Source organism: Calypte anna, chromosome 6 (assembly GCF_003957555.1).
Source record: "Calypte anna isolate BGI_N300 chromosome 6, bCalAnn1_v1.p, whole genome shotgun sequence".
Classification (NCBI taxonomy): Eukaryota; Metazoa; Chordata; class Aves; order Apodiformes; family Trochilidae; genus Calypte; species Calypte anna.
Genome location: NC_044252.1, coordinates 21,111,393 through 21,136,010, shown reverse-complemented (window position 1 = coordinate 21,136,010; position 24,618 = coordinate 21,111,393). Strand labels below are relative to the sequence as shown.

At 61.3% G+C, this 24,618-nt stretch overlaps 5 protein-coding genes across 7 annotated transcripts; 3 read left to right on the top strand and 2 right to left on the bottom strand.

Annotated features, from left to right (window-relative positions):
• Positions 1 to 114: 114 nt before the first annotated feature.
• Positions 115 to 1,739, bottom strand: AVPI1 (arginine vasopressin induced 1). Of its 2 annotated transcripts, none has more exons than XM_030452826.1 (3): positions 1,665 to 1,739; positions 340 to 646; positions 115 to 268 (listed from the first exon to the last, which is right to left on the bottom strand). In XM_030452826.1, the coding sequence occupies exons 2-3, from the start codon at positions 624 to 626 to the stop codon at positions 208 to 210; spliced, it is 348 nt and encodes a 115-aa protein (XP_030308686.1). In that variant the 5' UTR covers positions 627 to 646; positions 1,665 to 1,739; the 3' UTR covers positions 115 to 207. The 2 variants fall into 2 exon arrangements, with proteins under 2 accessions (XP_030308686.1, XP_030308687.1); XM_030452827.1 differs by lacking the exon at positions 1,665 to 1,739 and adding an exon at positions 926 to 1,015.
• Positions 1,488 to 3,959, top strand: MARVELD1 (MARVEL domain containing 1). Its single transcript, XM_030452822.1, has one exon. It carries the CDS (start codon positions 1,584 to 1,586, stop codon positions 2,109 to 2,111), a length of 528 nt encoding a protein of 175 aa, XP_030308682.1. The 5' UTR covers positions 1,488 to 1,583; the 3' UTR covers positions 2,112 to 3,959.
• A 1,258-nt stretch (positions 3,960 to 5,217) lies between these two features.
• Positions 5,218 to 10,459, top strand: ZFYVE27 (zinc finger FYVE-type containing 27). Its single transcript, XM_030452847.1, has 11 exons — positions 5,218 to 5,460; positions 5,535 to 5,605; positions 5,678 to 5,864; positions 6,027 to 6,122; positions 6,292 to 6,404; positions 7,137 to 7,267; positions 7,624 to 7,695; positions 8,041 to 8,185; positions 8,488 to 8,534; positions 9,351 to 9,432; positions 9,658 to 10,459. The coding sequence occupies exons 1-11, from the start codon at positions 5,285 to 5,287 to the stop codon at positions 9,720 to 9,722; spliced, it is 1,185 nt and encodes a 394-aa protein (XP_030308707.1). The 5' UTR covers positions 5,218 to 5,284; the 3' UTR covers positions 9,723 to 10,459.
• Positions 10,460 to 12,497: 2,038 nt separating this feature from the next.
• Positions 12,498 to 15,402, bottom strand: SFRP5 (secreted frizzled related protein 5). Its single transcript, XM_008490423.2, has 3 exons — positions 14,868 to 15,402; positions 14,060 to 14,137; positions 12,498 to 13,631 (listed from the first exon to the last, which is right to left on the bottom strand). The coding sequence occupies exons 1-3, from the start codon at positions 15,391 to 15,393 to the stop codon at positions 13,291 to 13,293; spliced, it is 945 nt and encodes a 314-aa protein (XP_008488645.2). The 5' UTR covers positions 15,394 to 15,402; the 3' UTR covers positions 12,498 to 13,290.
• Positions 15,403 to 17,300: 1,898 nt separating this feature from the next.
• On the top strand, positions 17,301 to 24,102 carry GOLGA7B (golgin A7 family member B). Of its 2 annotated transcripts, none has more exons than XM_030452848.1 (6): positions 17,301 to 17,458; positions 17,622 to 17,738; positions 22,936 to 23,061; positions 23,441 to 23,593; positions 23,762 to 23,863; positions 23,998 to 24,102. In XM_030452848.1, exons 2-6 carry the CDS (start codon positions 17,682 to 17,684, stop codon positions 24,100 to 24,102), a joined length of 543 nt encoding a protein of 180 aa, XP_030308708.1. In that variant the 5' UTR covers positions 17,301 to 17,458; positions 17,622 to 17,681. The 2 variants fall into 2 exon arrangements, with proteins under 2 accessions (XP_030308708.1, XP_030308709.1); XM_030452849.1 differs by having other exon boundaries at positions 23,991 to 24,060.
• Positions 24,103 to 24,618: the final 516 nt, after the last annotated feature.

Genomic DNA, 24,618 nt, shown 5'->3' with positions numbered 1-24,618 from the left:
TAGGGCTGTTCTCCTTGCACCAGGTCTGGTACAATGGCCTGAACCGAGGTCCTGCAGACTGGGGGGGAGAAGGCCAAGGTTTGGTGGGACACAGCTAGAGCCTCACACAGCCACCACTGTCCACCTTTTATTAACCACTGCACCTTGTCCAAGTGTGCTTAGTGTTCTGGGAGACCCTGGCTGGCTGGGCGCGGCCACTCCGCCTTGTTATATGGACCCCGAGGGCGTCTCAGCCCCGTGGCTGCCCTCCGGCTCCTTCTCCGTGATCCTGCGGGGAAGAGTTGGGCGTCAGTGGTGGGGCCGCGCTTCTGTACCCCTGCCGCCCCAGCCCGCACGTACCGCAGGCGGCCGAAGCGCCGCAGAGCCGCCATCCCGGCGCCGGGCTCTGTCGGCCGCCGCCGCCGCCGGAGCCGCCGTAGGGCCCGCGCCATGCGCCGCTGCCCCGCGTACCGCCAGACGAGGCGGGCAAGTTCCTCGGGCCGCTCGGCCCCGCCGCTCCGGAAGAGGCCCCGCAGCTCCGGTAGCCCCACGCCCTGGAAGATGTTGGCCGAGGCCCGCTTGCGGCTGCGGGCCGCGGGCGCTGCTCGCCCCGGAGGGTCGCTCACCACCGAGGCCGGTGTGCCCATGGCCCCGGCAGCTGCGGGAACTAGAGAGACAGCGTCAGGCTCCGTTACCGCCTGCCGCGGCACACCCGCCCGGTGAAGAAGGGCAGGCGGCGGGGAAGGCCGCGCCGCGGCCTCAGAGAGAGGGCAGGCTGGGCAGCGGGCCAGCCGCGCGGGCGGGGCCGCCGGGAACACGGCAGGCGCCCGGCTGGAGCCGACGCAAGCATGTCCGGTCCCGTCCCGCCCCGCCCCGCCGCTGCAAGGGGCGCTGGGCCCTACTATGCCTGGTTTCCTTCTCTCGCCCCCAGTCCTCCCGCACAGACCTGTCGGCGGCGGCTCCACCCCGTGCCCGCTGCGCTCCCGGGACCGCTCCCCGCCGGGTCCCGCCGCTACCCCGCGCCGCGCGCCCTGTTCATTCACCCGCCGCGCCCCGCCCCGCGCCACCAATCCGCGCCCACCTCCCGCTACCACAGCCAATCGGCACCGAGGGGCGCGGCCGCCCCGCCCCTCAGAGAGGGGACACGTGGCACTAGTGACGTCATGGGAGGGGCCGCGGGGGGAGCGGTCCCGCCCCTGGGTGGGGCCCTTCCGCGCATCTCACCGGGGGGGTATCCCGGGTGACGCTGAGGGGAGCCCCAGCGCGCGACCCCCGCCGCTCGGGGTCCCGATGCACTCCCCCCCAACACACACCGGCACCGGCCGTCCCGCGCCCCCTTACACATCCCCCCCGCCTCCTCATGCGGCGCGGCCACTTTCGCTGTGGCGGGACAGTGGAGGCGCGGCGGCCCCCGCCCGGCGGCGGTAGCAGCCATCGGCCCACGGGTGTTCGGTGGGCCGGCGGAAGGCGGGGCGGGGAGGAGAGGAGAGGCCCCGCACGGGGGGGACCGTTAGCACCAGATGTTTGGCAGCGGCCGGGGGAGGAAGTCGCTGCCGGGGCCCTGAGTCCCGCCCGAGCCGCGCCGGAGCAGGCAGGGCCCCGCCATGGCCCCCACGGCTCCCCCGGCAGTGCCGCCGCCCCCGGGGCCACTGGGACGCGGCTCCCTCAATCTGCACCGCGCCTACCTGCGGAGCCCGCTGGGGCTGCTGCGGCTGGGGCAGCTGGTGCTGGGTGCTGCCTTCTGGGTGACGGTGGCAGCTCACAGGTACGAGGGGGCTGCTCACTTTGCCCTCTTCGCCGCTGTCCTGGTCTGGCTTCTCACCCTGGTCCTCTTCGGGCTGAGCCTGCTGGGACGCTGGGCGCTGGTGCCCTGGCTGGGCTCCCGCTGGCTCCTCACCAACCTGGTGCACGACCTGGTGCTGGGCGTCGGGCTCTATGTGGCTGCCACTGGCATCATGGGCTACAAAGCCAAGCAGAAAAGCTATTGCAGCCTCCCGGGTTACAGCCAGCACTGCCTGTACAGTGCCTACCTGAGCGCCTCCGTCTGCGGGGGCATCACTGCCTGCCTGTACCTCTTTTCGGGGCTCTACTGCCTGTCACGGCGCTGCCGGGACCAGCGTGACATCATCTGAGACCTTGCGGCCCTCAGCTCCCTTTCTTATCACCCATGGATGGAGAGCAGCCCCACTTTGGGATGAAGTGACCCTGCCACCCCATTCCTTCCTGGCTGACTGCACCATGCTTTTTCTGGAGACTCCTGTGCCTATGGATGGACAGACTGAGGCCTTCCCCAAGCATGGCTTTCCCTGAGTCCTGAAGAGACAGTATGGACACCCAGCTGCTGCACAGGCCCTTCTCCCATCCCTGGACAGACGTAAGCTATCGCAGGTGGGAGGATCCAAGTGGAGAACCCCTAAGAGGGACCCTAACTCCTGGGAGCACCCCAGGACCTCTTCCAAGCTCCCTTTCCCCTGGCTTAACAGGTGCTGTGTGATCAGGTGGATGCTGACCTGTCCCCACATAAGAGGGAACTGGCCCTGGGTAGCTGAGAAGGGGACAGTGGTGTATTGTGGGGGTGGGTGGGCACAGCCTCCCCAACCCACTGTCAGCGCCCTCCTGCTATTCCCAGCTGTGCAGCACGTTTGCAGTTCACTAATAGAGCCTCTGATCTCCACTTCCCCAGGCTGGGCTCCTCCTTCTGTCTGGGCTGAATGCGTCCACCCTCTGGCCAAAGCCCTGCAGGGCTTAGTCCCTCCCTGCCCTGCACTCTGCGTGTGTGGGAACACACAGTCTGACACAGCATCACCTCGGGATCCTAAAAATGCTGTCCTGTTTGGGGGCTCAGCCTGTGTAGGGCAGCAAGGCCTCTACTACTGTGGGGAAGGGGAAGGGTGAGTGGGACCATAGTCTGGTCCTGTGACCCTGGGGAGGGGGCGTCCCTCCAGCCTTGGGGTTCATACTGTCCTGGGATGGGGCAGATGTCCCTAGGGGTTGACAGGAACAAGGCACTTTGTTTTCTCTCCCCCTGCCCTCCTGCTGTGAGGTTCATGCCTCTGAGCCACTCAGAGCCACCCATCCTGCCCCAGCAGCCAGCTGCTCGAATAGGGATGAGCACAGTCTCCCAGCAGGGCTGAGTTTGTCATCAGGGAACAATCATCTGGGGACTCTTAAACTCCATCTTTGGACTCTGCAGTGCCCAGAGACTATGGCAAGCTGGAGGGGATGGCAGCACAGCAGTGGTGCCAAGAAGCTGGAAATGGGCGTTGTGTGGACACAGACTGTCATGGGGAACAAGAAAAAAAGGATGCTGGCAGCTGGGTCAGCCCAGTCCTGTATCAGCTTCCACAGCCTGCTGGGTGCCAAGCCTTGAGGAGACTGTGTAGTGCTGACTGGAGGAACCGGCAGCCAGAGACTAAGAATTTTTGTAGGAGCACTATGCTGGGGCTTTCCTGCCACAAGCTCTCCTTGCCCTGCCTGGAAGCAGGCCCTCTCCATCACTCCCAGTGTGAGGACGGGTTGACCCCAGGCTTTGCATGGGTTTGGGTTGGTGGGATGGGTGTCCCCAGCAGCTGCCCATGGGCTCTGGCTGTTGCCTGGGGTTCCTTGATGCCTTTAGTGGGGATGGAGAGCAGCAGCTGTGATGCCCCTGCAGCTTGGAGGAATCGGATTGACGCTGGGTCACTGCTTACATCTTGAGCTACTGTCTCAGACAATCCCACCTTATGCTTGGGGGCTGGCCAGACCCTGCCCATCTAGCCCTTCCCCAAGCAGGACATGCTTCCCCTACCCTGTGTCAGGGCTGGTCCCCGACACTACCTGCCTTGGTGCAGCCCTTGTCCCAGGTGCCAAAGATGTTCAGCCGGGCTTCTACTACCACAAGTGCCTTTCCTGGCTTTTTGCCTGTCACGCTGGCTTTGTCCTCCTCCAGGTGCCTCTCTAGTGCCTATGGATTCACCTTCCAAATAAAGCAACGTTGGCGCTCACTAAGTATCTGAGGCTTTGTGCTAGGGCTGGGACCTGATGAGGGTGGGGTCTGAGCTGAGATCACACCTGGCTCTGTAGCACTGTGCCCTGGGGCCTCCAGACCTTGAGCCTCTCGCCATAGTCACGGTGTCCTGATGTGTTCTGGGGTCGTGGACAGATTCTTCAGTCCCCATGGAGAGGCTTAAATCCCTGCTCCTGGGGATAGGGGCTGTCCCCCACCCTCTCCAGAGACAGAGTACAATCTGGTGCTAGTGGGTGCCAGCAGTGAAGAGGGGGGAGGAATCCCCGGGGTTGAGTGGCTGCAGGGACAGGGTGGGAACAGGATGGAGCAGCATTCCTATGGGCTTCGTCACTCCAGAACTGAAAGAGCTCTCTGTCCGGGAGCACTGCTGGGGAGATGTAGCTGTTCCTCTGGAGGTCTGGGGGCAGACAGCATCTCCTGCAGCTGGCTCTGGCCCTGGGCCTTGCTGTTGCGACAGGGATCAGCCTTGGACCTGTGCCCGCAGCTGGGGTGTCACCGTGAGGCACAACCCTCTGCCCCTGGGATGGGTGCCCTGATCACCCATCTGGAGGCTGCGGGCAGGCGGCAGCAGAGTGGAGGCCTGGGCTAACAACGTTCCCTGAAGTATTGTGAGATTCCTCCTTTTTGCCATTGGAGCCACGCTGATGGGCCTGGAGGGAACATGTTGCTCCCTCCCAGGGCTTCCCCCCCGGTGCAGGGATGGTCTCTCCCCCAAGGAGGTGCTTCCACAACGGAGCCCGCAGGGACAACCCCCCCCCGTTGCTCTGACACGGCGTGTAGCAGGCTGGGCTGGGACTGAGCTCCGGACCAAGATTAGACCCAGATCAGAGTCAGACCCGGACTGGGACTATGCGCTTGATAAGGATTTGACGTGGGTCAGGGTGAGGCCGGGATCAGTGCCCAGCCCTGGACTGGACTCAGGCTGAGCCCCGGATCAGGATGGAGCAGGGCCCGGATTAGCCCAGGTTGGGGACCCACCCGGTCTAGATGATCGCCCCACTGAGCCGAGTCCCGACCCCGAGCCCCTCGCCTAGGCCGGTGTCAGGACCCAGAACACACCCACGGGCGGAGCCCCCGGCCCGGCCCGGCCGCCGATGGGCCCCGGAAGGCAAGGCCAGGGGGGAGCGAACCGCTGGGGCCGAGGCCTCTTCCGCCCCTTTGCCCGATCAGGGGCGGGGCTTCCGGCAGCGCACGGCGCACCCAGCGGTTTTCCGGAAGCGGGGCGGGGGGGAGGGCCGAGCTTGGTGTCTGCGGGCCCGGACCGGTCTGTCCCGGTCCCGTTCCCCGGCCCGGCCCGTCATGCAGGCAGCGGAGCGGGACGGGGTGGCGGGGGGCGGTGAGGCTCCTCCGGAGTCGTCGCCGCCCAAGGCCGCTGCCGCTTTCGACCTGCTGGAGCTGGTGCGGAGCTACCGGCGGCTGGAGCTCTATCTGGAGCCGCTGCGGGACGCCGCCGAGGGCGTTCGCTCCCTCCTCCGGTAGGTGTGAGGCTGGGCCGGTAGCGGAGCCCTCCCCGAGGCCTGACTCTCCTCATCCTCCCTCCCCTCCGCAGGTGGCAGCGGCCCGTCTGCTCCCTCCTCGTCTGCCTCGGCCTCAACTTCCTCCTGCTCACTCTCGGACAAGGTGCGTGCCGGGAGACGGCGCCGGTTCCCTCCCCGCATCCCCCCGGTGCTGACTTTGTCCTGACTCTTCCAGACGCCTGGTTCTCGGTGCTTGCTCTCTTGGTGGTGGTGCCGGCCCTGCTGGGCTACCTGCAGGAGACGTGCCGGGCCCGGCCCTCGGAGCCGGAGCTGGTGCGCAGGAGGTACCACAGCGTGCGGCGGGAGGACCTGCGCAGGGTGCAGCTGTCGCGGCAGGAGGCCATCGCCCAGGTCAAGAGCTTGTGAGTCTGTAGAGCTGTTGGGCTCCCAGGGCTTCTGTGGCCAGGAGGGCTTCACTGTGGCCATGTAGAGGTTCATGCCAGCCTGGCCACCATAAAATGTATGATTATGGGGATGTATGAGTTTGTGGGGCCTTTTTTTTGACTGTGAGGTCTTGTTCACAGCCTGATCCAACTGGAGGGATTTCTGAGTGGGATGTGCTGCAGCTGTGAGGCAGTGTACCGTGTACTGTACTGGGAGAACCCCACCATCTCTTCCCAGTGAGTAGTCACGGGTCAGGCCTCCTGTGGTGGGCTCAGCCTGTGGAGCTGTGTTTGATGTGGTTGGTACTTGGAAAGAGCAGGCAGATGACCCAGGGAAGGAAGAGGGCATGTCCTTGTTATGTGACTTGCTCTGTCTTGACCACAGTGTCCTGCTGCTCCTTCCCAGGTTTTATGGGGCGCTGCTGGGTTCTGTCTGCATCCTTTACCTGCTACCCCTCTGCTGGGTCTTGGCCATCCTCAATAGTACCCTCTTCCTGGGCAACACCCAGTTCTACCAAGGTAAGAGCCCTCCCTGAAATAGCCTGTTAATGGTGAGGAAAGGCCTTCTGATGCCAGAGATTCTGCCCCGGTCTGCTCCTAGAGCTCTCATGTGAGCCCAGTGCTGGGCTTTGACATGGGACCTGGATTCCCAGAAGCCAGTGATGCCTTGGGGATGGTGCTTAGCAGCCCAGGTTGGTCATTGGTCATTCTGTGGTTCAGATGTGAGAGGCAAGAATCTTGCCTGATGTGTGTCCTGGCCTGGGTACTCTTTCCTGCTCTCCCCTGCACTGTGGCAAACTGTGGCCTGGTAATGCAGTCTGCACGTGAGCATTGTCACACCTCTTGGTCAGCTGGTCTTGCCCAGCTCTGCAGGACCTAAAGTACTTCTGGTGCCTGTGGCAATATATGACACAGACTTGGACTGTCGGATGGGAGAAGAGGAGCTGGAAGCATGTTCTGCTCTGTGACATGTGCTACAGAAATGTTATGGGTGAACTGTGCTGTGACTAAGGCCCCTGCTGTTCCCTAGCCTAAACTGAGGCACGTGCAGGGAGGTTCCTTTCTGCCTTAACTTCAATTTGTGAGCAGAAGAGGGCTCAGGTTACCTGCTGGGTGAAGTTTGTATCTGCCAACATCCTAGCGGGTGCCCTGGAGATTGGCTCTTACAGCCATTTTTTTTGCAGCAGAACTGGGTGAAGCAAAGTGTCACCCCCCTCCAGCTGTGTTCCCCTCATGTTCCCTTCTTACCAGTGATAATGGAACTCAAGGTCTCAGTTGAGCAGTGTGTAGGCACCAAACCCCTTGAGCATGCTCCAGAGCCTGCTGAACCCCCACCAGCTGCCCCCCCCTTGGATCGGACCCCTACACCCACCAGCACAGAGGTGAGATGGGTGGGAACTGCAGGTTCAGCCCTTTGGTCTGACTGTGCCCATGACCCTCTACCCATGAGCTCCTTCCAGCTGATGATGGCTTTTCCAGAAGCCTGTGTGCCCTTCCTGGGAGCCCCTCCAGAGTTACTGGCAGCTGCCCTGCTGTGCTGGGGGCTTGGCTCTGTCCTGCTATGTGTGAGGATGGAACCTGGGGAGGCAGTGGCTCACCCCACCTTTTGGGACTTGCACTTTCTCATGGTGCTGCTGGGTGCGTGGTCATTTCTTCTGGAACTTGCCACAGAATTGTGTGCCCCCCTTTGGACAGGGCTTGTGGGTAAAGCAGGACTAGTTCTGTGCATCCCTTGCAGGACCTTACTCCTGGCAGCGTGGAGGAGGCAGAGGAAGCAGAGCCTGATGAAGAGTTCAAAGATGCTATTGAGGTTTGAAGCTGGTGGGGAGCTGAGCTGGGAAGGGATGAGGGCCTTGGTGGGCAAACTTGGGTGGTCAGGGAGGGTGAGTTGAGGGGCTGGGTGCCTCTGACTCCATCTGTACTGCCTCTCCTCTCTGTCCCATGCTGCGGGAGAAGGAGAACCAGCTGCTGGTCATGGTGAGTACTGCTATGCCAAGGTGTGCAAGAGGGGCATTTCCTCCCATATAGAGCTGGCAGCCTTCGCTGGTGGTTTCTGGCAATGCCAGGTGGAGCATCTTGCCTGTTGGATGCCCATCTGTGGGGTGGGCATGCCCCAGGCCACCCCCCTGTGCTCAGGTGGCTCTGTTCTTTGCAGGAGGATGACGAGAGCTCTCAGTGCTCAGCAGATTTTGACCTCAGCCTCCCAGACAACGGTTTTATGAGCAAAAATGAGGTGATCCGCAGCAAAGTCTCACGCCTGACCGAGCGCCTGCGCAAGCGTTACCCCAGCAACAATTTTGGTAAGGTTGGGAGGGTGCTGCTTGGGGTGGCTCAGCAGAGCAGGGTCTGGCCTGCTCTCAGTGCTGGCATCCGAACTGGGAGAGGGCAGAGTGATGTGAAGCCTGCTAGGGCTGTGCTTACACCTCCAGTGACCTCCCTCCTTCTTAGTAAGGGTGTTTCCAGCTGTCCTGGGAAGGTCAGGGATAGTTGGGTGCAGCAGCATTGTCTCCCAGCTGAGCCTTTGCATCACGCATGGGTGTTCTTTGCCTTTTGCAGTCCCAGGCAGCAGAACCCTGTCTAACTTCTGCTCACTTTCTTCCAGGGAGCTGCACGGGCTGCGCAGCCACTTTCTCTGTGCTCAAAAAGAGGGTGAGTCTTCAGCTTCTGCCCTGGCTTGCTGCCTGCACCTGGGGCAGAGGTGTTGTGTGTCTCTCTCTCACCCTGGCTTTCTGCAGCAGCTCAACTGACTGGCCTCACTCACAGCCCAGTAGCAGATAACCTCAGCTAAGTGCTGGGTGTTGTCACATGCCTAATGGTGCCAGGGATCCGTTTTGCTGTGGAGCTCTTTTGGAAGCTGCCTCACACCAAACCCGCAGGTGTTACACCTCCTTTGTACCCTAGTTTATCCTGTTTCTTGTGGTTTGAGAGCTTTCTGATGTAGCTAGCAGAGGTCTGCTTGTGGGAGCTAGAGGAGGAAAGGCCACTTCTGTTGTCTTCAGTTGAGCCCCTGAGCAAGATGCTTGGCATGTGGTCCCCTGGGCAGTTTTGGAAAGGATGCATCTTGCGGCCCCTCCAAACTCAAATAGCTGCTGCTTCCCCTCCTCCAGACTTTTACAGCCCACTCCCCTCCCTCCTGGGCTAGTCTTATATACATCTGGGACTCTTTGGAGCTTTTGTCCCCCTGGGGCTACAGCATAGGAAGCGATACAGTGTCCCTAACCTCCCTGGAGCTTGTGTGCTCAGTGCTTTCTGAGACTGGGCACAGGCTGCCTGTGGTGATAGAGCATAACTGCAGATAGAGCAGATCCAGCATGTTGTTGGCAGGTGACCCCACTGATGTTGCTGTTTGGGCTCAGGGTTTGCACCTGCTCCCCTTCAGCATGGGCTGCTGTTAGCAGTGCTCTGGCACTGAAGTTTGCTGGGAATGGGCCCAGAGTAGTGTCTCACTTCCCTGTCTCTCCACAGCGGAGCTGCAGTAACTGTGGGAACAGCTTTTGCTCCAGGTGTTGCTCCTTCAAAGTCCCCAAGGCTGTGATGGGAGCCACAGGTAAGTGGAAAGGTGGAGGGCAGAGCTCGTGCTCCTACCTGTGCTGTCTGCTGCAGGGATTTGCCTCAGCTGTGGTGGGTAGGGTCAGCAGGACCTGTCTAGGACCTGCAGCCTGGATCAGGTCACAACAGTGATGGGTTTGCAGCTCTTGGTGCAGCTCTGCAGATGGGGTTCCTAGCGTGTGGTGGGGAAGGCAAGCATTTCTGATGCCATTTTCCTTTCCAGCCCCAGAGGCTCAGAAGGAGACTGTGTTTGTGTGTGCTGTGTGCAACCAGATGCTCATCAAGTGATGGAAGCAGGCCCAGTCAGCTCCTGGGTACAGCTCTGCCTGACTCCTGGACTGCTGGCACCCTGCCTGTGCTTGCCAGGAGCCTGGACTGCTCAGTTCTCAGTATGGCCTCATCCTGCCAGAGGACACGTGCACTTGCCACTCCTCCTGCCAGCACCAGGTTGGGGGCAGACTAGCCCTCCTTGCCACACAGCATCTGCCGCAGCATTTGGGTCCCTGCAGTAGAGCACTGCCCATAGCTCTGCCCTGTGGGAGCTGCTCCAAGCCCTGAGTGCTCCCTGGCACTCGCTGCACCCTGCTGTGTACTTGCCCTGGGCCTGTGACCTCACTCAGTGATGGAGGAGCCATCCTTCCCACTTGTTGGTCCTACCTCCACCTCCTGGCTGGGGCAGAACAACCTCAGGTGTCTTTCCTAGCATTGTGCTGGGAGACTATTTTTGGGATCAAGTTTGAGCTCTACCTGTATCCCCAGGAGATGTGGTTCTTGGTCCTGGTTCATCTGAGACCCTGCTAGTCACTCCTGTATTCCTCAGCCTTGCTGCCTGCAGGTTTAGTCCCCCCATTTTGGCTGTAGCACAGAGGTGACATTGAGGGTAAGTGTGGGCTGGGCTGTGGGGCCAAGTCTCCAGCTGCAGTGTGAGAGTTGGTGCTGCTCTGTGCACTTAGTGACTGCTGCTTTCTACTACAGATTAATATATAAGTGTATATAGACAATGACCAATAAATCTCTTGCCCTCAGCTGGCTCTTGTCTTGACCCAGTGAAAGATGTCCTAGGCCACGCTGGTATCTCTGTGGGCTTGGCCTCACTGTCCTGCAGGTGGTCATGGAGAAACAGTGTCTCTCTGCCACCAGCTCCCCTTGCTTATGGGGTTTCCATCTTCTGTCATCCTGTGGCCTTGTTTGTCCCCTGCTCAGGACTGTCTCTCCTTGGCTGTGCTGGATCCTGCTAGGCTGGAGACAGAGAGCAGCTCAGCTCAGGCAGGAGCTGCTGGGCTTCCTCTTTGCCTCCCAGGGCTGCTCCTTCCCCAGCCCTGCCCAAGCAGTGGTCCCAGCAGCTGCCTGTGCACAAAAGGGTGACCTTTCCCTGCCTCAATAGCAAAGCTCCTAGCTATTCCAGGAATGTGACCCTGGCAGCTGGCAATGGCCATGGCCTGGGTCCTTGCCAGCCAGCTGCAGTTCCCCTGGGCCCAGGAGGTCTGAGGGGGTCTGGTGCTCTTGTGCTGGTATTGCTCAGGACCAGTGAGGGACTGGCTTGCAGAGGGACAGGGGGGCAGTGGAGGAGCTGTAAACGTTGGGGAGAGGGCTGTGTAGCACCCCAAGAGCTGAAGGGTTGTGGGTGTGGGTACATCTGCAGCGGGGCAAGTACTGGTCTGAGGGGCTGCGGGGGCAGGCAGTGGGAGACAGAGAGAAGTCTCTTGTCTTTCTAGAGAAAACACTTGGAGCAGTAGTGGCCATGGCCATGTATGTCTAAATGTGCCCTTAGATGCTAATGATGTAAAACACAGAGGGCTACAGATAAACCTGGGTTGTGTGTGATGGAGTTCTATTTGCATACTTTTAAAGTTTTTCAGTAAAAAGATAGCTGACATTGTTTATTCCTGTGGCGGCATGCTGGGCAGCCTCGCTCTGAATGTACTTTCTAACAATATTTGAGTTTTGTCCTTTTAATTTTTTTTTTCTTTGGTTGGTTGGAGGGTGTGAGGCTGTTGCAGGGCTGGCTGCAGGCAGGGGCCTGTTTCCCCAGCTGGAGTGGGGTATGAATGCTCTTTGGGGCTCAGGTAGGTGGGGGGCAGCTGGTGGGGCTGAGGCCATGGCCAAGGGGAGCAGAGGGAGTGGGGATCACCCCCATGTGGTGTAGGTGCCTGGTGGCCTCCCCAGCCACGAGGATGATGGGTGCAAGCATCCTGCAGCCTCTGTTCCCCTCCTGTCTCAGGAGGCTCCCCTGCTGTGGGGACAGCTCCGGTGAGAAGCCGCAGTGCTGGACAGGAGGCGATGGGTAAATACCACAGCAGCCGTCTCCGTGCTTCGCTTGCCCTGCAGGACGGGCGGATGCAAGAATGCACTGGGGGCTGGTGGCTGTTCCCTTCACTTGCTGGGACTGAGGGGCTGTTGGGGCCGAAGCCCCTGCTCCAGGGCTGCAAGAGCTGAGGGGCAGCACCCTGTCACCATCAGAGGGTCCAGGCTAAGGGCAGCCCTGGTCCAAGTGCTGCTGGGGCAGTCCCAGTGGTGCTGCAGGTGGGTGGCCCCAGGGAACCTTTGGGAGGAGGCTGGAGGTTGTAGGCTGAGAGATCTGGGAGCAAGGCAGTCTGGAGCCCCAGACAGGGCTTTCAGGAACTCTCAGGGATGGAGGCAGTGATCCTGACCCAGGATCTGCCACTCACTATGCTCAGTGCCAGCCTCCCACCTAAGCCTGCAGATCTGTCCCCCAGGGGTGATGGAGGAAGAAACCTCTCAGGCAAGCACCCTCAGACTCAGTAGTGGGGCTATACTACCCTCTCCCCCCATCCTCATCTCACCACCCTCCCAGGCTTCTTGAAGTGGTAGGGATGCCTGAGTCTCCAGTGGTGCCTGTGACCACTGGGAACCTCATCCCTTGTCTTGGCCAGACTTGGGTTCTGAATGTGACACCTGGAGCTGGGCTAGAGCTGTGGGCCAGGGTGACCCCACTCCCTTGGGTGTGACCCCACTCAGCAGGCAGGAACAGGACCCCCTCCCATTTTTCCTGGGATCCCTGAGGGAGTCCTAAGAGGCCCGTGAACCACAGGGAGCTGGACACAGGCTTCTCTGAGGCAACATAATTTACTGCAGTGTGGATGGAGAAGGGATGCCTGGGCTGGGTCTTGGTGGGGTGTGAGGGACGCAGCTGGGCTAGTCAAGGGGGTTTGGAGGTGATCCCTCACTGAGCCATGTGGGATGGGAAGGGTGGGAGAGCCCAAGCAGGGGCTGTGCTGCTCTGGGCACTTGGTCTGGAGGAGGCCAGTCTGTGGGGACAGCAGGGCAGGAGAGATGTGCTTTGGCTGGGGTGGGTCCCTACAAAGGTGGGGCAATCCCAGGCTGGCATGTGAGCTCAAGGTGAGGACATGAGATGTTTTAGTGGGCTGGCAGAGGGATTTGGAGGGGTTAAGGATGTTACTGGGGAGCTGAGCAGCGATGCAGGGTAGCAGAGCTGCAGCAGAAGGGATCCAAGAGGGCCAAGCAAGAATTCTAAGTCCAGGCAAGTGTCCCTGGGGTGCTGGTCAGAGGCCTTGGTCTCTGGTAGCCAAGGGTCTCTGGTGCAGAGCAGGGTTCACAAGCATGCAGAGCAAGGGTCCTGGGTGCAATCTAAACTTCTGGGGGGTGGGCAGGGGTCCTGGGAGCAGAATAGGGGTTGCAGAGGTGCAAAGCAGGGCTCTCAGGGTGGGGCAAGGGTCCTGGCTGTAGACCAAGGCTTCCACAAATGCAGCTGGGAATCCTAGGGGTCCTGGGATATGGTCAAGGGACCGAGAAAAACAAAGCTGAAGTCCTGGGGTGCAACCACGAATGCAGTATCAGGACAGTGCAGGAGTCCCATGGCAGGACAGACAGAGCTCTAGTGCTGCCCAGCCCCATAGAGCAGGGGATGATAGAGAGGACAGGGGTAGGAGAACATGAACTTCACTGCAAACTTCATCTCCTTGTTGTGCTTCTGCCAGGGGTAGACAGCAAGGAGGAGCAAGCGGCCGCCCACCTTGCGACCCATCACCAGGAAGCTACCGCTGAGGCTGTCAAGCTGGGGGCAAGGGCAGGCACCCACGTTCCTCATGTGCAGGACCATCTTTTTGGTGTCCTTGCGCTTGAGTGGGCCCAGTTTCAGCACCTTCTTCTTCTGGGCAGCCACCAGCCGCCGCTCCCCATTCTCCTCTGTCATCTCCTTGATGCGCATTTTCACCACTGTGTGGGACAGCCATAGGCACATTTGGGGAGAGGGATTACCATGGGGCATGGTTAGGGTGTTGCTGGATGTGGTCTGGTATAGGCACTAGAGCAAGACAGGGTACAGCCCATCCCTAGGGTGGGACCCAGAAGAAGGGTCTCTGGGGAAAGTACTTTGTGGGGACAAGGAGGGCAGAGGTCCTCAGTTACCCTCCCATTATGCCTGCTCCCTCCTCCCCACCCTACCACCCCACACCCCTGATGTTTTCTCCTGTGGTGCATCCATCCCATGCACACAGAGTCCATGGGAATGACTTAGGAGGGTCTCCCATGGGGCTGTCCCTGGAAAACCATGCCTTCTGGCTAACCCCTGCCTGAGCTGACAGAGCTGGGGGAGAGCAGACACTTGGCAAGGGGGGAATGGTGAGGGGGACCTCAGCACTCACCAAAGTCACTTGAGCACATCTGCTCCATCATGCCATCTGCCTTGTGCTCCATCTCGCACTGGGTGCAGATCTTCGATACTGTGATAAGAGACCAGCCAATGTCACAGCTCCCTGCCTGTCACCCGGGCCAGATCCATAAGCACAGATGGGGAGAGCCCCAGCAGCCCCTCTGCTCCATGTGCAGCTGTGCTGGGGTGATGCAGAGGGCACGAAGCACCTTGTGGCAGGTATTTCAGCATCCCCTTTGAGGAGGGATGGGGTATGGAGACATCCCTTGTGCAGCTGCTGCTGCTTTGGGGTACAGCAGCAGTGAGGGTGGCCCCAGCCTGAAGGGTGTCACAGACCTAACCCTGGGCTGCCTTTGAGTGATATCCCCTCCCCGGCCTGAGAGGACAGCTATACCATGGCCAGTACCTGCAGGATGAAAAACAGCTCTTTGCTGCTGGAATGGGACCCAAGGGGAGGCAAAGGACACAGCTCTGCCACATACCCCCACTTATCCTACATTTACCTCAGTGCTGCTCCACCCTCCCCTGCACTGGGCAGCTCTGTGCAGGCAGCTGGGCACCTGGCTCCCCTGGGGCCAAGGTGCCTGAGTTCCTGGACAGCAAGGGGTGCCCAGCAAAAGCAGTTGATGCCACTGGTACTGTTCCCACGTGTGCCATATTACAGAGGGTCCTTGGACAGTATTCCAGGAGTGCAGAAATGAAGTACCAGGGCTCCAGTGGGGGACCCTGGCTGCATAAGGCCATGCTGCTGGCAGGTGCCCTGCATGTATCTAACCCATTGCAGTACCTGTCCCACTTACCTGGTGGTGGGGTGGCCTTGCTGTTTCCAAACTGGACGGCGATGCAGAGTTCGTGGTCGGAGGGGAACTTGCTGCAGTGCAGCATCTCGGGCCAGGGGAAGCCGTAGGACTCCATGACAGGGGCGCAGGAGTCACGCACCACCTCGCAGAGAGAGCGGCAGGGGTAGACGGGCCGGTCGAGGCAGACGGGGGCGAAGAGGGAGCAGAGGAAGAGCTGTGTGTCGGTGTGGCACTGTTTGGCGAGCAGAGGCACCCAGCTGCTGGCCTGCTGCTTGACCTCGGCCATGGTTTCATGCTCCAGCAGGTTGGGCAGCCGCATGCGCTTGTAGCCCACGTCGCGGCAGAGCTGCATGTCGGGCGGGATGTCGAGGCACTGCGGCTCCCGCCCGTAGTAGCGCCCGTGGGGCAGGCTCTCGGTCTGCCAGCCGTAGTAGTCGTAGTGTTGCCCGCCGCCCGGGGACCCCACCAGCGCCAGGGCCAGCAGTGCCAAGGCCGGGACCCTTGGGAGGCCGCCCGCCCGCGGCATCGCCGCTGCCTGCCGCCTGCCCCGGCTGCCGAGCGGGACGGAGCGGCTACGCACCCTGCAGGTCCCTTGGCGCCTCCCCCGCTGGCCGCCCTTTCTATGGAGCCCGGGGAGGCCTCCCCGGCAGCCAATCTGCTCCGACTGCCGGGCCCCCCCAGGGCTGGCCCCCCCGGCCTCCAGCTAGCCTGTCCCGCCGGGCACCCTGCTGCCCCAGCTCTCCCTCCCCGGGCAGCCTCTCACACTCCCAAGGAAGCCCTCTGCATGCAGCCCACCCTCCCAGCCTGCCCTGGGTCTGTGTGCCCCTCTGGCAGGGCTGTGTCACCCACCCTGTGGGAATGTTGGGTGCAAGATGCCTTTGTCATCCACCAGCCCCTCTGCCCCCATCCCGGCTGGCACCTCACAGGTACATCCTGGCATGGGGCAGGAGACCCTGGTTCTTACCCTATGCCCTCCCTGCTGCCCCATGGAGTACTTGGAGTGCAAGGGATGGAGGAGCAGGACAACCAGAGGCTTTGTGCTGTAGCACTGGGGGGCAGAAGGGGCACCCATGTGCCAGGTGAGCAACAATGCCAATGTGTCCATACCATGGACACAGAGTCATTATTCCTTGTGAAAGGCCCTCTCAGCATGCACCACAGGCAGCCCAAGGTCTGCTGGGCATGGGAACAGCTGGTGTTACATTTCCCAGCAGAGGGTTTGCACCCAGTCACTGCCAGTACCTGGGTCGTGGGCAGAGGCAGAGCCTCTCAGTGGGGTGAGGTATGGCAGTGCTGGAACTACATTCCCTCATCCCTTTGGAGATGAGCTGGGCCAGTGGGTGCAAGGCTCAAGATCCCATTAGAAACCCATTTGTCTGCAGGGGTTATCTGGGGCATCCCCTCCCCTTCCTGCAATCAATGCCCCTGCCTGGCCAACACGTTCTGGGCCACCTCTGGCCCCTGCCCACCAGATAAGACAGCTCTGTTAATGGACAGCAGAACAAACAGCCTGGTGCAGACAAGTGATAGCAGTTGCCCTTTGCCCTGGGCTGGGGGCAGGGACTGTTCTCCCAGCACCAGCGAGATACACCTGCTTTAGAGCTGTGCTGGGAACCTCACTCACATGCCCTGCACTTGCCTGAAGCCTGCCTGCCCTCCCCATGCCCTTCTTGCCAGGCTCAATGCCTGTCACCACATTGACCAGGGATGCTGGCTGCTGGACTGAGAGTGGGCTGAGCTCATCTCACCCCAACCAAGCCCCGAGATGTCACCATTAATGTGTAACTGCAAGGAAGCACGATAAGATATCAGGGCTGCCCAGTAGCAGGAGGGAGGGTACTGGATGCATCAGGCTGTCACAGGAGGAGTGAGATTGCCTGGAGATAAATAGATAGAAAATAGCTAATCCGTGATGGATGGTCTGAGGCAGGGCACAGAGGGAGCTCATCTAATTGCCATGTGATCTGGGCTGGGGCTGGCAAGGCCTGGGAACCCAGAGCCGGGAGGTGGAGGAAGAGGGAGTCTGTGTGTGTGGGATGCAGCAGCCAGTGTGAGCACACCTTGCCCCTTGCACATGAAGTGTCCCCAGGCTGTCCTTGCAGCACTGTCAGTGCTGGTGCTGTCCTGCTCTTGGCCACCAGCTGGTTCCCGGCTCTCAACCTGCCCTGTCACCCAGCCGAGTCTAGACCCTAGCACTCACAGTCCCTACCAGGCAGGTGCCAGGGTTGCCAAGGACCCTGTACTGGCTGGCACCCCTCCAGATGAAGGCAAGGGAGCAGAGGGGCAGAGGGGGAGCAAAGGGCTCCCTGCCAGCTGGCTTTCCTCCCCACCCCCCCAGCTCCATCTGTCACGATGCCTTCATTAGAGCCACTGAGTCACCTCTTGGCAGTGCGGCCATGCTGGGGGGAGCAGGGCTGGTCCGAGGAGATGGGTGTCCGTCCCGTGCTCCTGCCCTGCCAGCTGTCCTGCCAGCCTTGTCATTCAGCTGCTCTATGGGGATCCCTGCTGCACCCCTATTGCTTCCATAACCCTTCCCTGCCTGGGCTACCACAGGGCTAGGGGCAGGGGAGTGAACAACACATCCAGGACAGGTAGGTCTGGGCTGTATCCCCAGGGGGAGGAGATGGCCCCAAGGTAGCTGGAGCTGTCACCCTCCCCTATGTCCTGCCTGTGCAGGCTGCTCCTGTGCCTGTGTCCTTGTCCTGCGCCTGCGCAGCCAGCCCAGAGGACTGACACTTGTGCCTGTCACTCCAGGGAGCTGGCTGTGCCATCACCCGTGTCACCTGTCACTCCAGAAAGACCGGAAGAAGAGCTATGGTGTCTGCTCCTTCCATGGTGGGGACCTCAAGAACGGCCAGCCAGGGTGGCATGGTAAGAGGACATCCCTCAGGGTTGACCCTCACCACTGTGGGCCTTTCCCAGGGACCCGTGCCTGACTGTAGCACACAGCAGGTCTGAGCCAGGAGAGAGGGAGGCTCCCGGGAAATGAGATGCTGAGCAGGGTCCCTGTCATCTCTTCTTGTGCTTTCCTGTTGTGTCCCTGCTCCCTCTCCCACTGCATCCCCCAGACCTGGGCAGGCTCCCTCCAATTCTCCTGTCCTCCACAGTTGTTTGCCCTGTCCCAGAACCATCCAAAGCTTCTGGGATTCCTTGCTTCTGGGATGCATCAGTGCTGGGCATGGGCTGCAGTTGTCAGGGAGCAGAGACCCTCAGGAGAGGAGAGCCTATTGGGGCTGGCCAAGCAGGGACAGGTGTCGCAGGGTGTCCAGCATCTCTCCAGAGAAAGCACCCGAGCACAAGGGGCAGTGCAGGGCTGGCAGCATGGGTCCAGAGGGGTGGGCCTGCCTGAGGGTGGCTGAGGGAGGTTGGGGCACGTCTGGGGGCAGCCAGGGGCATGGGAGCAGCAGAGAAAGAAGCAGACAGGGGCAATGGTGGCCATACACTTGTTCTGCTCCCACACATGTCCCAGCTTTCCTGGCAGCCCCAGGAATGCAACTGGCAGCTCTCCCAGCCCAGCTGTGGGGCTGAGGTTGCCCTGGCACCCACCCAGCCCCTTGGCAGTTTCTGTCCCTGCCCAGCTCCTGCTGGACTGCACACAGACCCCCTGTTTGCTGCTGGTCCCCAGCCCTGGCCCCTGGCCTCACTTAGGAGGGCAGGGAGGGGACATGTCCTGTGTGGGAATGGCTGTGGGGAAGAGCCTCTGCCTCGCAGCATGGCACTGTACATGAGGACACAGTTATACGGGGATCATCCCTGCAGCACTGGAGCTCCCCCCCCCATGTCTGCTCTCAGCACAGCGCTGTCCCTTTCATGGGGGCAATCCTCACACAGACTCAGCTCCTGGATGGCACTTCTGCCAAAGCTGGTCCCTGGCACCTTCCTCCAAAACTGCATGCACCCCTTATTCACTGTTTTGCAGGAGGGTGCTGCATCCCCCTGGAGTATGCTGGGGGGCTTCCCCCACCCTCTGTGGGACCCCTAGTGCAATAGGGTCCTGGCACCACCAGGGATGGACACAAACAGACATGGTGGTCCTGCAGGTGCCACAAGTGTGTGCCCATCCTCAGGATGCCCATCCTCAGGGTGCCAAGACTGTAGGGCTGGTTGGCCTTGGTTTGGGAAAGTCTCCCCATCCTGTGTGAAGGTGCAGGCTAAAGCACTTGGAGCTGTTTTCCAGAAGATCCCGGCGTGGGGAACATGTGCCCCCCCACCCCCCATACTTGTGTACACACCTGGTGTCTCCCAGGAAAGGTTATCAGCTGATCACTCTGCCCTGCTGCCTCTCTGCACCTCCTAAATGTCACTGCTGTCCTCACTGGGGCTGTGAGCTCATGGTCCCTCCCTACCATATTAATGAAAGCCCCCCCTCCAGCACCATGTGAAGCAGCTGCCAGGGCCTGGCCATGCTGTGACTCCTTTGAAGCAGAGCCAGAGACACTGACAACCCTGAGGGGCTGGGGAGGGGGCTTAGCATGCAGCAGGTGCAGGATGGGGCCCCAGAGGCTGGTTCTGGGCTGGTCTTGAGGCTCCAGCTGCCCTTCATGGCCCCCAGCCACCATTCCAGGACTGCAGAGAGGGTTGGAGTGCACAAAGGGGGTGCAGTGGTGTGCTCCTGGGGACACCCCCCAGTCCTGACCAGGGAGCCAAGCCCAAGGGCATTGCTGGGACATTGCTGCCATGGTGTGATATGCACAGGCATGCTGGCTGGTTGGAGTTGTCTTTCAGGGCCCCAAGCTTACCCTAAGCCTGTCCCATGGGGGCAGGGGTAGAGGAACTGGGCAGTCGGACAGAGGAGACAGGGTCAAAGGGAAGTCTGTGGGGTCAGTCTGTGGGATAGCTCAGAGACTTCTGGGCCCAGGCACAGGGGGTGACCCAGGCACAGGGGTAAAAGCAGCTCTGGCAGTAGATGCACATAGAGTGCCCACGCCCGCTACCAGACATCCTAAAAATAGTCCCTCTGGGCTCAGCAGATGGAGCAGGAGTGCCAGAGCCTGGTTGCTGCAGGCACTCTGCCAGTCTCTACACAGTTCTGGGAGGGGCAGCAGGGCCACATAGGGCTTTTAGGCTACACTGAGCCCGCCCTGTCCCTGCTCCTACTGCCTAGGATCCTGTCTGCTATGGCAGACCCCCTCCACCACTGCACTGCTCTGCTGGAACAGTTGGCACTGCACAGCATAGCATATAATGGCATGGTGGCAACCTGTCCCTTCTGTATGGGAACCAGCAGGATCTGTCCCTGCCCTCATAAAAACTGTAAAGTCTGATGGTCCCTACTGCATGGGGGCTGGCAGACCCTGCTGGGCTCCAGAGATGCTAGACACTGTGAAGAACCACAGGCAGAACCAGGGTCTATGCAGGGAAGGGGAACATGCTCCAGGCTGTCCCTGTTGTGCCTACAAATGGGCAAGTCTTGTTCCTGGGTAGGATGGCTGGGGGAAGGTTGCTACCGACCATGGGATGAAGATATCCCAACAAAGGATGCTCCTTGACACATGCCCTGACCCTGCAGACAGCAGATCTGTGGCTTGTGAGGCAGCTGGAGTCCAGGACTGAGAGTCCAGTGTCTGGGCTGTGTTGGAAGGGACACTCCTGGGGCAGCACTGCAGGGTGTAGGCAGATGGGCAGAGCCTGAGGTGGCAGGGACAGCTGGGCACCCCCAGGGCTGCTCTCGGCCCCTCTGTAACTCGACGACTCATCTCCTGGCGGGTGCAGTGGTGCCATAGCAACAGGCAGGGCGCTGCCAGGCAACACTGGAAGGAACTGGGATGCAGGGCCTGGTCTTGGGGACATCTGGGGACAAGATTGGGTGTGTGAGCACATGCGTGTGCTCCTGGGTGCATGGCTGGGGGTGCTCAGTGGGGAGGTCAGGCAGATATGTGCATATGACTGCATGCACAATGCCTGTGTGCATGCATGTGTGTGTGCATGGGACAGTACACTCCAACCCCGGGAGGGGCTTTGGCTCTGTGGCACTGGGTGTACCCCACTGCTCTGGATGTACAGGGTTGCTCTGGACTCCAGCATATTTCCCAAAAAACGCCTTGAGATATTTGGGGGAAATGTGGCCTCTGACTTGCATCCCTGCCTGCCTATGCCCCTTGGTACCAAACCCTGCCACACTCCAGGCTGCAGGGGCTGCCTGATGGCCACCCCAGGGCTCTGATTCTACTCCCACTGCCCTGGGCTGATGTTCAGGGCAGGGAGTGGGAGTCAGCTGGGGCTGCCCTTAGTTCGTCAGGGCTGGCTGTGGTGTGTTAGCAGCCTCAGCAGACGAGTTGGCAGGGCCCTGCACTGCCTTCAGCATCTCCCAGGTGTTAAGACAAGGGCTGGCTGCTCTCTTGCCTGACAAAAGGCCCTGTGCCCAGTCACTGCATCCCTCCCACCTCATTCCAGCCCCAGCTGTGAGCACTCTCTCCTTTGCCTCTTGGAAGAGCCTCTGCTCCCCGCGTTTGGCATTTCTCCGGCTCTAATTGAGCTGTCAATGGGCAGAGATAACAGGGAGTTCGTTAGCTCTCCACTTTGATGTCTGCTCGCGCTGGGATCGCAGTAGCCGCTCCGGAGAGCAGTGCCAGCTGCAAATCCTTCGCAAACAAACAGCTTCAGACGAGGCCCCTTGGCACGGCTGGCTGCCAGCCCAACGGCCGGCCCCTCAGATCCCCCCCGGCCCAGCTCGACGCTCCCTCGGTCGCCCCCAGCAGCACCCCCTCTTCAGCCTGTTTCCCCCAGGGACCAACAGCCGCATCCCCCTGGCAGCCGGGTTCCGGTACCTGCAGTGCTGGCCAGACCCACCTACAGCAGCAGCCCCCTTCCCGCAGCTCCCGCTGGGGCCGGTCCCGGGGACGCCAGACCCTGGTACCACCGCCCCCAGAAACAGTCTCGCGTTCTCCAGAGATCGCTGGCGATCGCGGCGGGAGCCCATCCCCGCAGCCTCGGGGCGGGCCCGGCCGGGGCGGGCGGCTGCGCATACGGGTCGGGCGGGCGCGCCGCCGCCGCTCGGCACAGCAGCACCGCGGACAGCGCCGATCCCCTGGCACGGCCCGGGTACTCCGCCACTCCCCCGGTACACCGCCGGTGCCCCCGCCCTGGGTACGGTTCGGCCCGGGCGCCCGCCGCGCCATGGCCACCGAGGTGGGTGTACAGCGGCACGGCGGGGCCACCTCAGCAGCAGGGACTTCCCTGAGCACACCCCGATCTGCCCCGCCGCGCCCGCAGCCCTCGGTGTCCGCGGTGAGGGAGATCAGCATGGGGCTGGGGTCCTCGGGGAATGGGCGCTGGGGAGTGGGTCAGCATGGGGCTGGGGGCTGGGAGGGGTGCGCGGTCTGTGCGCACAGGCAGGCCAGAGCAGTGCGGGGTGTGCCTGGAGGGGTGAGGGGAGCGCTGGTTGGAGGGAGCAGCCTGGGGCTGGGCTGGGTGCCCCGAGAGGAGGAACGGCTGTGGGGCTGGGGTCTGTCTTGCAGGTACCGCGGGTGGGACTCGGGGCAGGGCGTCTGCGGGGCACACAGCAGGAGGTGGTCCCATGTCACTCAAGGGGAAGCACTGGGAGGGTTCAGACACTCACTCTCGGCACAGCCCGGCCCTTCCATTCTCTTCTCCAGACCCCCGCAGCAGCCCCGCGGCCCAGAGCCCAGGGGGCTGGTGTGGGCCCTCGTAATCCGGGGGCTGTCGGGCCTGGGCTGGACGACTGCTGCCTGTCCCTTTTGTGCAGCCCCCCGCAGTACAGCCTGTCCACCCTCTGTGCTTCCAGTGCAGACCCGCTGCCGGCAGCCCCCTGCTCCCACTCCACTCCTTTCCCTTCTCCTGCCTGGGAGCTGCTGGGTTGGCTGCATGCTGGGGGGCTGCTGAGGACTCGGAGATGTCTCCTCCCTGGGCTGTGGCCCACCAGGGACAAACACCCAAACCTGCAGCATCTGAGCCCATGCTGGGAGCTGCCTGTCCCGGGGTGTGTGAAACTACAGCCCCTGTGCCCTGACGCTGAAGGAACAGCATGAGTCCTGGGGTCCCCAGCACCCAGCAGCAATGCTTGTCACACCCTGGCTGTGGATCCCGGGCTCACCCTGCTGCTCTCCAGGTGCACAGCCTGCAGGAGCTGAGGCGCAGTGCATCCTTGGCCACCAAGGTCTTTGTGCAGCGGGATTACAGTGACGGAACCACATGCCAGTTCCAGACGAAGTTCCCTCCTGAGCTGGAGAGCAGGGTAGGGATCCTGGCAGGCTAACAGGGTGGTAGGTGCCCTGTGGAGGCCCGGGGGGGAGAAGGTTCTTAATTCATGGGGCCCCCACAGAGTTTCGCATGGCCCTGGGCCAGCGGGTGCTGCTGGGTGCCATCACAAACACCTTGCTTGGTGTGCAAGGGCTTGAGTGCTCCTGGGGGCCTGCCTGGAGGCTCTGGTAAAGGGCTCCAGGATCAGCAGGTCTTGGCATAGGTGGGCAGTGGGTGGTGTCAAAGGACTTGAAGCATCAGCTGGGCAGGGGAGAGGGGGCTAAGTGCTCCACAAACTTCCCTGGGGATGGATTAAGGCAGTGCAGGGGGTCAGCCCCTGGCCATGCTTCTCTTCACCCTGGTTTCTGCTCTAGATTGAGAGGCAGCTCTTCGAGGAAACAGTGAAAACTCTTAATGGCTTCTACGCTGAGGCAGAGAAGATTGGGGGCAGCTCGTACCTGGAGGGGTGCCTAGCCTGCGCCACTGCCTATTTCATCTTCCTCTGCATGGAGACACACTACGAGAAGGTGCTGAGCCCCAGGGGAGGTCTTGGGGATAGGCATGGCTGCAGGCCTCGCAGTGGGCACAGGGATGGAACAGGTAGCAGGAGGGCTGGAGGCCAGAGCAGGCATCAGGGCTGACATGGAGGTAACTCACGGCTGGCAGGCCCTGAGTGTACCTCAATGCGCCACCAGGTCCTGAAGAAAATCTCTAAGTACATCCAGGAGCAGAACGAGAAGGTCTATGCACCACGGGGTCTCCTGCTCACTGATCCCCTGGAGCGTGGAATGAGAGTTGTATCCTTTGGTCAGTGGGGTGCTGGGGGGACGAGGGGGTGCCTGGGTGAGGGGTGGGGGGACACCAGGAATGGGTGCTGGGTGACTAGATTTGGAGCTGGCAGATCCCAACAATGATCCTTAGCAGAGCCCAGATCGAGATCTCCATCTATGAGGACCGGTGCAGCAGTGGCAGCTCCAGCAGTGGCAGCTCTAGCAGCAGCAGTGGGGGGGGGGGTGGGAGGGCTGGGGGCCGGTGACTGGCAGAGAGTCCCTGCAGGGACTCGTACTGCCGGGACAGTGGCCTCTCCGAGCTCCGCAGGCTGCACTACCAGAGCACCCGCTTCTGAGCCCAGGGCGGGTGGAAGAGGGGGTCTGGTGCCTACCCACGAGGGCTGCCCACCCCCCTCTGCTCTGTGTGCCCTGAGGTGGCTCTACTCCTGCTCAGACCAACTGTGGGCAGGGGCTCATGCTGAGGCATCCCAGCTGCTTCCCACTGAGCCAAACCAGCACCAAGGAGCTCCACCATCCCTCTGGATGCTCTGCGCTGCTACCCCTGCCCTAGGTGAAGGAGTTTGCCCTGCTGTGGGCTGCACCCTGTGTGCCATGCATCAAGGAGCCAGGGGACTGGCAAAGCCCCAAGCAGTGCTAAGAGGAGGGGGACTTAGCCCCACACCCATGGGCACTGCCAGCCCTTGCTGCACCCTGCCAGCCCTTGCTGCACCCCTCCCCTGGAGTGCCCTGCTCTTGGTGCCTCAGGGTGGGCTTGGCTGCTG